We start from the raw sequence: 12,620 nt of genomic DNA, 5'->3' as shown, positions 1-12,620 counted from the left end.
CAGATGTTACTCGCTGCGCTCCGGTTCAAAGCCGATCCTTCGGTTTCTTTTGGTGCATTGAACACTCACCCTCAACGGAATTGTGTCTGATCGCGTTCTACCTTCTTCGCGTATCAAGTCTATTGATAAAAACCCTATTTCGATCGGAGAGCTTGTGGTAGGCCGTCGGGCCTAGCCCCCGGTTTGAATCGCAGTCGATGGAACGAATTCCCTTTAAATTCTGTCCTCGGTGCTACGCGAAATACACGTGCACCGACTCACACTAAGTGTGCAACCTGTGTTTGTCACTGGAACACAGTGAACAGGACTGCGACGGGTACCGAGCTTTGCGCTCCACAAAAACTCTTCGCGACCGTCGGGCTCAACGACGTGACATGCAGAGCAAACACACCGGCTCCATTCCGGACCTCTTCAGACCTGAATCTGATGAAGAAGCCGGTGACGCTATTGGAGCCGAGGAGGAACAAGAACAGATCTCCCTCTCCAACGATGGCTCCGACCAGGATGAAGACATCCCACAATTAACAATGTACTGTAAGTACAGTCCCTGCCTCGCCAAGTCAACCCTAAAAGAAGGCTTCGGACCAACCCGTGCCCTCAGGCCCCGGTCAGCATTGAGACCACGCTTCCAACGCCCCGCCTTCTGGCTCGGCACCAAAGCCCACCAAAAAGCCTTCCGGCATCGAAAAACCCCACGCCAAGTCGGGTTCCGAACCAATGCCTTCGGGGTCGGAGACAAAGTCCAGCTCCGACCATCATCACTCGGCACTGAAAACCACCTCGGAACCGAAAATACCAATCCAGAAGCCATAGGCACAGAATTCTTTGGCGCCTAAACAAGTTGATACACTAACGTCGCCTAAAAAGCATAATTTCGGTGATCCGCTCCAAAAACCGCACACGAAACCGAAAATAGTGGTCATACATCCAAAAACTGGACATATTACCACGAAGATGTCACTAAAGAGATGAGCTCGTACAAAGAGGACTATCATATTCCATTGAAAAAGCGAAATATTGGAACAAACCCTTCCCCTCCTCCTCTTCCTCTTCCTCTTACATCACCACCTTCATCTCTACCTGTGTCAACTTCACCTGAGGACTCACCACCACATACACCTGACAATCAGGGGGATGAGGATGATAATGATGATGATTAGCTAGGACCTACAGAGGAATGGGAGGACTACAACACTGACTCGCCAACAGACAATGATCATGACCTGTATCCTACCAGGCCCTCTCCACCAGACGACAGTGTAGGATATATTGAATTGCTTGGTAGGGCTGCCAATTACCGTGGGAACCAGCTCCATAAAGAATCCCTTCAAGAGGATTTCCTCTTTGAAACACTAAACAGCACACAAAAAACAACACATATGTTGCCCACGCTGAAGGGAATGACCAGACATGTAGATGAGATATTTAAGGATCCTGTCAGGGCACGTATCCTTACCCCTAGGGTGGATAAAAATACAAGCCTGCACTATCTGATCCAGTCTACATAAGAGGACAATTACCCTTAGACTTTCCAATGCATGCAAAAGGGCAAACTCCCAAACTACTGAAGACGCTTCACCCCCAGGTAAGGAGTCAAAGCTACTTGATGCTTCAGGGAAAAGTTAAGCCTCCCAGGCAGCTAACTTCTAGCGCATATCTAATACACAAGCGTTGCTAGCCAAATATGACTGTGCGCATTGGGATGAAATGGAACAACTCATCCAGTTTTTACCCCAAGAACATAAATCTAAAGCGCAAGACCTGGTACATGAGGGACAATTAATTTCCAACAATCAAATTACATGCTCCCTAGAAGCTGCTGACACAGCTGCCAGAGCGGTGAACACTAGTGTCCTTTTAAGAAGACATGCCTGGCTACGCATATCTGTGTTCAAACCTGAGGTTCAAACCTCCATATTGAACACACGGTTTGATAAAGAACACCTTTTTGGGCCGGTGGTAGATTCTTCACTTGAGAAGATAAATAAAGATACTGAAGTGGCTAAGCCTATGGGAGCTCTTCAGTCTACACAATGCAGTGGTTCGTTTCGGTGCTCTTTCTATCGGGCATGGTCCAAAAATATTTCCTCGGAAACTGCATCCAACTATAAGGGCAATAACCAACCTTCAGGTTCCAAAGCTTACTTCAGAGGGGGTTATAAAGCAAACAACGGAAAAGGGAGGGGTAGAGGTTCCAACACACTCTCCTCCCTCTCCAATACAAAGCAGTGACTTACCCATAGTTCCCCCGACCACTTAACACAGGTCGGGGGACGACTGTCACAATTCCTACCAAAGTGGCAATTAATAACAACAGACAAATGGCTTCTACAAATTATCCATTCTGGTTACTGTCTAGAGTTCATCAACACTCCTCCAAACATTTCCCCAAAGTCACACAAACTTTCAGCAGATCACCTACACCTCCTCAAACAAGAGGTACAGTCCCTACTCCTAAAAGGAGCCATAGAGCCCCTACCACCACAACATCAAGAGTCGGGCGTGTATTCCTTTTACTTCCTAATTCCCAAAAAGGACGGCTCTCTCAGACCAATATTAGATCTCGGAGAACTAAATGTTTACATACAGTCAGACCATTTCCACATGGTAACACTTCAACAGGTACTACCTCTTTTGAAAAAGGGCGACTTTCTCTCTACTCTAGACTTAAGACACCTACTTTCACATTCCAATCCAACCGGCTCACCGCAAATTTCTCAGGTTTACAGTAGCAGGTCAACATTACCAATTCAAGGTACTCCTATTTGGAGTCACCACTACCCCCAGAGTCTTCAAAAAGTGTCTGGTGGTAACTGCTCTTCTGAGAAGACAAAGCATCCATGTCTGCCCATACCTGGACGATGGGCTTATCAAAGCCAGCACGTATCAACAATGCAGCAAGCAAACTACCGTAACCATTCAGTTACTTCACCAACTGGGGTTTACAGTCAATGTGTTAAAATCACATCTTCAGCCAGCCAAAACTCAAAACTACCTAGGAGCCACTTTAGATACTCAAAGGGCTCTGGCGTTCCCCAACGCAGCCAGAATTCGAAACTTTCATGCGTTAATCCCCCAGTTTCAAGCCAATCACTCACTTCCAGCTCGAGTCTTTATGCAGCTGTTGGGAACGATGGCGTTGTGCATCATAATCGTTCCCCATGCCAGGTTGCACATGCGTCCACTTCAGGAATGCTTAGCCAGTCAGTGGAACCAGTCACACGGTCTATTAACCGATCTAGTGTTGGTAAGCGGCTGTACTCATCGCTCTCTGCAGTGGTGTGACACACAAAATTTGTCAAAAGGACCGCCCTTCATAGACCCGGTTCCACCAACAGGATTAACAGCAGACGTGTCCCTAACTGGCTTGGGAGCTCATCTTCAACAACACACAGTGCAAGGTCTCTGGAGCCACCAGCAAAGGTTGCTACACACCAATCACTTAGAGCTGATGGCAATATTTTTAGATCTCAAAGCCTTTCAAGGTCACATGACTGGCAAAGTTGTCTTGGAGCGAACCGACAAAATGACAGCTATGTATTACATACAGAAACAAGGGGGGACCTACTCTCTCCAACTGTCACACTTAGCCCAAGACATCTGGAGGTGGGCTATTCACCACAATATCTATCTCCTAGCGGAACACCTCCCAGGAGTCAACAACCAGATTGTTGAATGGGAACTTCACCCTCAAGTTTTCCACCCATACTTCCCAGCTTTGGGAGTCCCTCACATAGATCTGTTTGCAACACCCCAGAATGCAAAATGCCAAAGCTCCGTCTCTAGGTATCCACACCCGTTATCCAAAGGCAGTGCTCTACGGATGAACTGGTCAGGGATATTTACTAACGCTTTTCCGCCTCTCCCACTCATTCAATTAGTGGTTCGGAAACTCAGGCAAACATTTCTCACACTAATCCTAGTAGCTCCAACATGGGCATGTCATCCCTGGTTCACAACCCTGTTTGAACTCTCTCTGGTAACACATCAAAAATTACATTTAAATCCCAGTCTTCTGACACAGAGCCATGGAGAAATCAAAAACCCAGATCCCAAACAATTGAACCTCACGATCTGGCTCCTGAAGTTATAGAGTTTGGTTATCTGAACCTTCTTCCAGACTGTATGATCATTATTATGGAGGCCAGAAGGCCTACCATAAGAGCCTGCTATGCAGCCAAATGGAAGCGTTTTTTAATCTATTTTTTATTTTTTACATAGTTTTATATAGCACGAACTTCACCCGAAACGGGCATCAGAGCGCTTTACATAGCGCCAGTTGCATTACATGAGGACATATTCATGTTTTGTTAGGCATTGGGAGATTAAGTGATTTTCCCAGAATCACAGTATATTTAGCGTCCTTGCTGAGACTCCAACCCAGTTGCCCAGGTTCGAGGTCGACCGCCCTAGCCGTTAGGCCAACTCCTCTCCCCAATCTATTGCAATAACAGTAACATCAATCTTCTTAATGCTTCCATACATACATACCTTTTAATTTTGCAGCAGTCATCTTTGGCCTATACAGCCATCAGACTGCATCTAGCTGCAATTGCAGCCTGTCTTCAAAATAGGCAACATTTATCACTCTTTAGAATGCCTGTGACCAAAGCATTTATGGAAGGACTGAAAATAGTTATACCACCAAGACTCCCACCTGCCCCAGTGTGGAATCTTAATATAGTCCTCACAAGGTTAATGGACCCACCATTTGAACCCATGCATAAATGTGAACTACAATTCCTCACTTGCAAAACAGTTTTCCTTATTGCAATCACCTTATTAAGGAGAATGGGTGAACTTCCGGCACTAACCATAGTTAGTGGTTCTTCTTACCAATCCTACATCTCTACCTAATTTAGTATCTGCATTTCACATAAATCAGTTGGTTGAATTACCTGTTTTATTCCTTCAACCTGACTCAGTTACAGAATGAGCTCTACACAACTTAGATGTTCGAAGTTAGAACTGTTGTATTACACTGAAAGAACGAAATCTTTTCGTAAGACCAAACAACTTTTTGTCAATTTTGCACCACCTCACAAGGGCAATCCTATATCCAAATCAAGTATTGCTAGGTGGATTGGTAAATGTATTCAGATTTGCTATGCAAAAGCCAAAATGACTCTAACGGTAACTAGAGCACATTCCACTCGTAAGCTAGGAGCTACTATGGATTTCCTATTACTGACATCAGCAAAGCTGCAACATGGTCCACACCACACACATTCACCAAGCACTATTGGGTAGATGTGTTAGCCAGACAACAAGCTAATGTGGGCCAAGCAGTACTTAAAACGCTATTTCAGACAACTCCATCAGTTACAGGATAGCCACCGCTTAGGGGAGCCTGCTGTATAGTCTGTGCATAAGCATGTGATCTACAGCTCACATGCCTCGAATGGAAAATGCTACTTACCCAGTATGCATCTGTTCTTGGCATGAAGAGCTGTAGAATCTCATGCGACCACCCACCTCCCCGGGTACCTGTAGCTGCTGTAGTTCTCTTGTTACTATTCATATATACACATGGACATCTCTATTCTTTACTACTACTCCATTCTCTCACCCTCTGCTAGTCGATGACCATGCGCACTATCACCGAAAGGAGGAGTCACCTACCTTTTGATTAGGAAGACTTCTTTGAAGAAAAACAAAGTGCAAACATCCGGGCCCAACACTAGATGGAGATCTACGCATAAGCTAGAGATTCTACAGCTCTACATGCCAAGAACATATGCATGCTGGGTAAGTAGCATTTTACATTTCAATCCAGGATTAGCCAGGTTTTAGTTTAAGGGCACCTTCACTGGAAACTGCAGAGTCTAAAAACCAGGAATAAAGTATAGTCCAGCAAAAGGTGAAAAATTGGAGTTGACCACTAGGAAAAGGCAGAGTACCTACAGTCATAATCCATGAAAAAGCTAAATCTAGTACAGATGAGTCACCAGATCTGTGTTTTAGGCGTGAAGTTTAATCTGTTCATGGTGGGGCCAGATGCCGGATCATAGTGTTTTCTTGAGGCCATGCAAACATTTTATTCCATTCAGTGGATTGTGCTACCTCATACATGCATGGTTTTGCATTTTAGGACTATTTTCACAAAATGTGTGAGCTAACAATGAAAGCAAGGGAGGACTATAACAGCATGTTATCAGCACTGGAGAAAGAACAATTTGAAGATGAAGCATCGCTAAATCAAAGTGAACCTACTACAAGTCCCAAGGAAGATCCTAGCGTTTCTGAAATCAGGCCAGCATTACTTCCTGGATTGGATGAACTTGATGAACTTACTGACGAACCAGAATACAGTGAGTACTCGCTTGATTTTTGCCTTAAAACCATGAAGACCAGCATTATGCTCTGGAATTATTGTGCCGATCCCTCACAACAACCTTAGTACTGTGAAGCTGTTAAGAAATAGTTCATGATTCTCTCTTTTTAATTTCAAATGTGTTTTTATTGATTTTTGAAAGCAAAAAGAAGCATAACAGACAGGCAATGCGATGTTGTACATATGCAGTAGGCAGGTATGGCGATCGAGACAGACATACAAGTCTTCCCTATGAGTCAAAAGGAAAGCAAATAAACCACGCCCATGTAGAAATGCGTTGCCCATTTTTTGGGAAAGGAGCCACAGAAGAGTGGTCATTGAACAGAACAATAAGAAGAACCCAACCCCCCCCCGGAATCCAACTGCACCCCCCTCCCCCCACCCCGACCAGTATGCCTGTCGTCCAAAGCGTCCATCATAGCACATCCAGGTGTGTGTGCGATACTATGTACAGGTTCATGTTGGGTCACATGGGCATTCCGTGAGCCGCAAAATGCGGAGATATTTCGGGCATGTGATTTCGTGAAATTCCCTGGACAGGAGTGATAAGAGCGGTTGCCAAGTTTTCTGGAAGGAATCAGCAGTGTGCGTAAGTGTGGCCTGGATACGCTCCATGCCTATCGTGAACCATAGTTTATGTAGCCAGCCAGTGTGGGTGGGTAGTGTGTTAGAGCCCCATAGTGACAGGATATGTTGTGACGCCGCCTGTATGGCAATGCCCATCTGCTTGCCACGAAGTGAACGTAAGGGAAATGTGAGCGCATTGGGCAGTCCTAAGATCGTGTATGCTGGAAAGCGTGGGAGTTCAGTTGCAAATGTGGAGTCAATATCATCTAAAACAGCTTTCCAGTACCCCTGCAGTTCGCGGCAGTCCCACAAGAGATGTGTTAGGGTGCCCTTTTCGCCACATCCCCTCCAACACAGCGCGCTGCGGAGAGGGTTGCCTTGATTGAGTCATGCTGGGGTAAGATGCCAGTAGATGGCCAGTTTCATCGCAGATTCTCTGGCATGAGTGTTGCGGGTGGTGTGTGCTGCTCTGTAGTATATGAACTCCCATTCTTTGGGCGTGAGTGTCCTCCCGAGTTCCAATTCCCAGCGCCTCTGCCCCGCCGTTTTAACTAGGCTAGGCTCAGGGGATAGCATCTTATAGAGCTCTGATACAAGGTGTTGATCCGAGTCCTTCGACACCAGCCAGTGTTCGAAGGGTGTCATCCGGCGACCGACCAGAGGGGCACATTCCGGTGCCAGGAGCCAATGGCGGAGTTGAAAGTATTGGTACATGTGGGGTTTGGTTATCCCGTAGCCCTGTGTGATATCGGCGAGAGGGAGAAATCCCTCCATGTCAAAAAGATGGCCGGCCGAGCGGCAGTCTGTAGCCCGCCACTGTAGAAAAGCGCGAGGATCTGTGCCCGGTGGGAATTCAGGGTTATCAAAAAGTGGAGTAAGCGGGGAAGGGAAAGTCGCCAGGCCCCTCTTGACTGCCACTGAATCCCAAACCTTCATGACGGTGCGCGTGATAGGGGAGCAGAGAAGGTACTGCGGTCTATGCTGGCGGGCGAGAAACGGGATCTTCCACAGCGACGTCTGAGCCATCGCCCTGTCCTGAAATAGCCATCGCTTCTCAGACTCGGGTCTGTACCACTCCACCAAATAGCGGAGCGGAGAGGCCCAGAAATACTGTAGGAGGTTAGGGATTCCGAGGCCACCTTCATCGACGCTTCTATGTGCTGCCTGCTTGTGCAGGCGTGCGCGCTTCCGTTCCCAGATGAACTGATGGATGGCGTGTTGTAGATCGGCGAGGACGCCTGGCGGCGGCTGCACCGGGAGAGTCTGGAAGACATACAGGATTTTAGGTAACACGGACATCTTCACTGCCGCTACGCGACCTAGTAAAGAGAGGGGTTGTTTCGACCATCTCGCAAAGTCGGCTCGGATTCGGGAGGACAATGTTTTGTAGTTGAGGGCCACCGTCGAAACCGTGGTGGAGGTAAGTGTGATCCCCAAATACGGGAGTTGCGTGGTGGTCGGCAAGTCGCAACCGAAGTTAGGCGTCGGGGCGTTAGGATGGGCGTAGCTGCCCAGGGGCAGTATCAGGGATTTCCCCCGGTTGATTTTGAAGCCAGACACCGCTCCGAAGGTCTCCAGCTCCTCCAGGAAAGCAGGTACAGAGCTGGATGGTTTATCCAAAGCAGCTATAATATCATCGGCATAAAGTCCCACCATATGGGGTTCGTGACCGAAAGAGACGCCGCAGATGCTGGGATTATCTAGAATTTTTTGCGCTAGGGGTTCCACGTAGAGGGCGAATAAAAGGGGCGAGAGAGGGCACCCCTGGCGAGTGCCCCTTTGGATCTCGAAGGCGTCCGATTTGAGGCCACCGAACCTAACACGGGCCGTGGGGTGGTGGTAGCAGCTTGCGATCCACGCCCGGAATCGGCCACCCAGATGGTATCTCTGCATGACCGCTTGCAGGTAGGTCCAGTCGACGCGGTCAAACGCTTTCTCCGCGTCGATGGCTAGCAGTACCGATTCCGAGTCTTGGAAATGAGTCTTGTCCACAAGGTGCAGTAGTCTCTTAGTATTGTCGCTGCATTGGCGATTTGGGACAAAGCCCGATTGGTCCGGCTCAAGAATTCCCGGAAGGCAAGGGCCCAAGCGGGCCGCCAGCACCCCTGTGAACAGTTTCAAGTCCAAATTGAGTAAGGAGATGGGGCGGAATGCAGAGCAGTGCGTCGGGGTTTGCCCGGCTTGGGCAACACCACTATATCAGCCGCCAGCATGTCCGGAGGGATGGAGCTCGGACCCTCAAAGGAATTAAACAGCCTCGTTAGTATGGGAGCCAAGGTACGGCCAAAGGTTTTATAAAAGCCCGACGAGAAACCATCGGGGCCCGGTGATTTGAGCGGGCGGAGGCGTGCGATAGCAGCAAGAACCTCATCCGGATGAATAGGGGCCTCTAGAGCCTCTGATTTCGTTGGGCAAAGTGGCGTGATGTTGGCCGACATCAAATAGTCTTCGACTGCTGTAGGCGACACTCTATCCGCGCTGTACAGGGAGGCATAAAAGGAGCGAAAGGCAGAGGCTACCTGCGTTTCATCTGTAATAGTGTGACCGGAGTCGTCCCGTAGCTCGGTTATTTTCGAGCGTTGAGTCTTGGCTTTTAAGGCGCTTGCCAAGAGGCGTCCGGTACGGTTGCCCCCCACGTAATATGTGTGGCGAACTCCGCCCTGTCAGTATCGAGACTGGCCAACTGAGCCCTAGCGGCCTTCAGCTGGCGCCATATTCTCGGGGCACACGTACGACTATGAACCCTCTCCAATTCAGCTACTTGTGCCGTGAGGTCTGCCCTTTTCTCTTTGCGAGCCTTGGCGTCAGCAGCAGCGATTGCTATCAGTTCCCCTCTAACCACGGCCTTCAAGGCTCCCCAAAGAGAGGATATCGAAATTGCAGGGGTGTCGTTAGTGGCGAGATAGTCCGAGATGCATTTTTGAAGTTGTTTGACAACGGCTGGTCTCTGCAAGAGGGGCTCGTTGAGCCTTCATGAGCCCGGGTTGCGTGGGGACCTGGGTACCCTGAGTGTCAGCTCCACCGCATCGTGGTCAGAGAGGGCCGCTGGGACTATGGAAATCTCGGCAATGTGAGGAATCAGTTCCGAGGGACCCAAGAAGTGATCTAGACGCGCATAAGTGTGGTGTACTTGGGAATAGAAGGTGTAGAGCGCTGTGTTGGGGTGCGTCGATCTCCAGAGATCTACAATGTCTCTTTCCTGCAGCCATGATTTGCTTGCGTCTGAAAGCGCGCCAGTGTCACCATAGCGGCGCCCAGATCTATCCATATTGGTATCCATGACAAGATTGAGGTCCCCCCCAATGATCAGCTGAGAGGGAGGTGATTGTAGTGCCTCAGAAAGTGCAGCTTTCAGGAATGTTTCTTGGTTCGTGTTGGGAGCGTAGATGGAGCCTATCGTGAATGTGCTATGTCCCATAAGGAAGGTGTGTGTTAGGAGGCGTCCCTTGATCTCCCCTGTTTTGGCTCCCACCCGACCTCGGAAACGTCGTGACACAAGAATGGCTACCCCCGCTTTCTTGGACGGTAGAGAGGAAAAGTATTGTTGGGGAAAGGCCCGGGAGCGCATCCTGTGCCAGTCCTTGGGCAGGAGGTGAGTTTCCTGCAACAAGCAGATGTCAGCCTCCGAATTTTCTAAGAATGAGATGACCGCCCTCCGCTTAATCGGGTTATTGAGGCCCTTGACATTGAGAGACAGTACTTTAAGTGTGTCAGTCATCATGTGGAAGTGCGAGAAGAATCGAACAGAACAGTGCTAGACGTTGTTGCGTATGACAGAACATAAGTGGCATTTGAACCCTGTGTAGATCCCCTGGCATACTGGTCCCCACCCTCGCACCCTGTGCCCTGCCCCCGACCCCGGCCCCCCTCCCTCCCCAACTGTCGCCCTCCCTCTCACCCGGAGTCCCCTCTGCCCAACACCCCCTTCCCTCCCTAACCCCAACTGGTGGTCCCCAACTCAAAGTCATAGTCCCAGGCCTATCCAAAGTCAGTTCAGGCCTGTAGGTCAAGAAGACGAAAAGGACTGTGGCGATGGCCGCCCTTGGGGCCCCCCACCCCGTCTTCCCCCTCCCCCCCACTCAGAAATAGCAATGCAAATATAGCCCCCTTCTGAGGCCCCGTTTAGGATTTGGTGGTGGTGTCCTTGACAACCTCTTCAATGGCTGCGGCCTTATCTTTGGCAATCGTTCCCGGGTCCGGGCGGAGACGATGTTTAGGTGCGCGGCGTCGCTTCACTAGGTGCCAGTCTCCTCCAGAGGAAGGGGTCCGGGTCGCCTGAGAGGACCCCAGGGTAGAGTCCCGGTCCGAGGTGTCGTCGGGCAGCTCAATGCCCAGCAGGGCGCAGGTATCCCGAAGTGAGCGGAGTTGGTGCAGGGTTCCCTCCCATTTGAAGATCAGGCGGAACGGGTGCCCCCAGGAGTATGGTATTCCTTTGTCCCTTAGGAACGTAGTGGCGATCCTAAAGTCTTTGCGCTTCTGAAGAGTAATGGCTGAGAGGTCTTGATAGAGTTCAATGGGGCTGTCTCTGAAACGGATAGGCTGTGCTTTGCGTGCGTCTCTCAGTATCCTCTCTTTCAGGGGAAAGTCCGGGAGGAACGCTAGAATGTCTGGCGGGGGGGCCGGAGCACGGCGTGGCAATCCCACTCGATGCGCCCTGTCGATACGGATGGGAAAATCGGCAGATTCGTGGAGAACCTCTCGGAAGAGGTCCTGGAGGTATGCCACAACACTGTTCCCCTCCGCTTTCAATGGCACTCCCCGAACCCGTACGTTGTTCCGCCGAGAGCGGTTTTCGAGGTCCTCCGCGTGGGCCTGAAGGCTCACCTGCTGCTCTTGGAGACGGATAACTTCTTGTTGGAGGTGCACCAGGTCTTCACAGCGTGCATGATTAGATTCTTCCACTGCCACCACTCTTTCCCCCAGGCCATCCAGGTCCCGGCGCAGTTCCCTCTGTTCGCTCACCAGTTCCTGCTTTAGAGTCTGAAAGTCATCACGCAACGTGTGGAAGAGGGATTCTAGAAATGATTTTGTGATAGGGGCATCTGCAGCGTCTGTGGATGAGGTGGTTGACTGAGCTGCTGGCGACGTAGGTGCCTGAGTTTTCTCCGGTTTAGAGGAGGTTTTCAGCAGCAGTTCATTGATCGGCCGGACCCCTCTGCGGGTGGCGTTCGACATTATGGGGCGAGGTGGAGAGTAGTCTACGCCCCGGCAGAGTGAAAGAGCGGTGCCAGACAAATGTTCCCAGGGCCAGCCCCTTGTGTGTCCCAGAGATGGGCCTGATGTGCCGGTGGGTGTTGCGAGTGTACCGCCCGCGCCGGAGGCTCGATTCGCGCCTCCCGAGTGTCAGGCAACGGTGCAGATAGGGGCCGCACCCCTCCGGACCGGTGGTTAACGGGGCTCAACGCCCGCGCTCAGGGCGCAGCTCAGGCTCAGTTCCCTCCCCCCTGGTCTCTACATGCAGTCGTTAGGGGGCTCAGCGCGGGGTCCGGCCTTGTGCCCACTCCTGCTCTACTCCCGCCGGGGGCTCGACCATCAGGCCCCCCGATTCTCCCCAACTCCTCACCTCGGTAAGTGCTTCAAGTCGTGTGCGGGTGTCGCACCAGGGTCTCCCACCGCTACACGGGAGGCACGATGTTCCGGGCTAGTCAAAGCGGCCACTCCGTTGCGTGACCAGTGCTTCTGGCTGATAGCGGGTCCTTTGTTGAGGCACAGGAGTTCA

The 12,620-nt window shown here is 50.3% G+C and overlaps 1 protein-coding gene across 2 annotated transcripts in view; it reads left to right on the top strand.

Moving 5' to 3' along the window:
* SECISBP2 (SECIS binding protein 2) overlaps nt 1–12,620 on the top strand; it is a 429,157-nt gene that overhangs the window by 375,392 nt on the left and 41,145 nt on the right. For both annotated transcript variants that reach the window (XM_078675640.1, XM_078675639.1), the window contains exon 12: nt 6,092–6,311. In XM_078675640.1, the coding sequence (XP_078531766.1) occupies nt 6,092–6,311 (220 nt within the window). The remainder of the gene's footprint in view (nt 1–6,091; nt 6,312–12,620) is intronic.

This window comes from Lissotriton helveticus, chromosome 2_1, assembly GCF_964261635.1.
Source record: "Lissotriton helveticus chromosome 2_1, aLisHel1.1, whole genome shotgun sequence".
Lineage (NCBI taxonomy): Eukaryota > Metazoa > Chordata > Amphibia > Caudata > Salamandridae > Lissotriton > Lissotriton helveticus.
The sequence above is the reverse complement of the archived record's forward strand: the minus strand, read 5'-3'. Positions and strand labels throughout refer to the sequence as shown.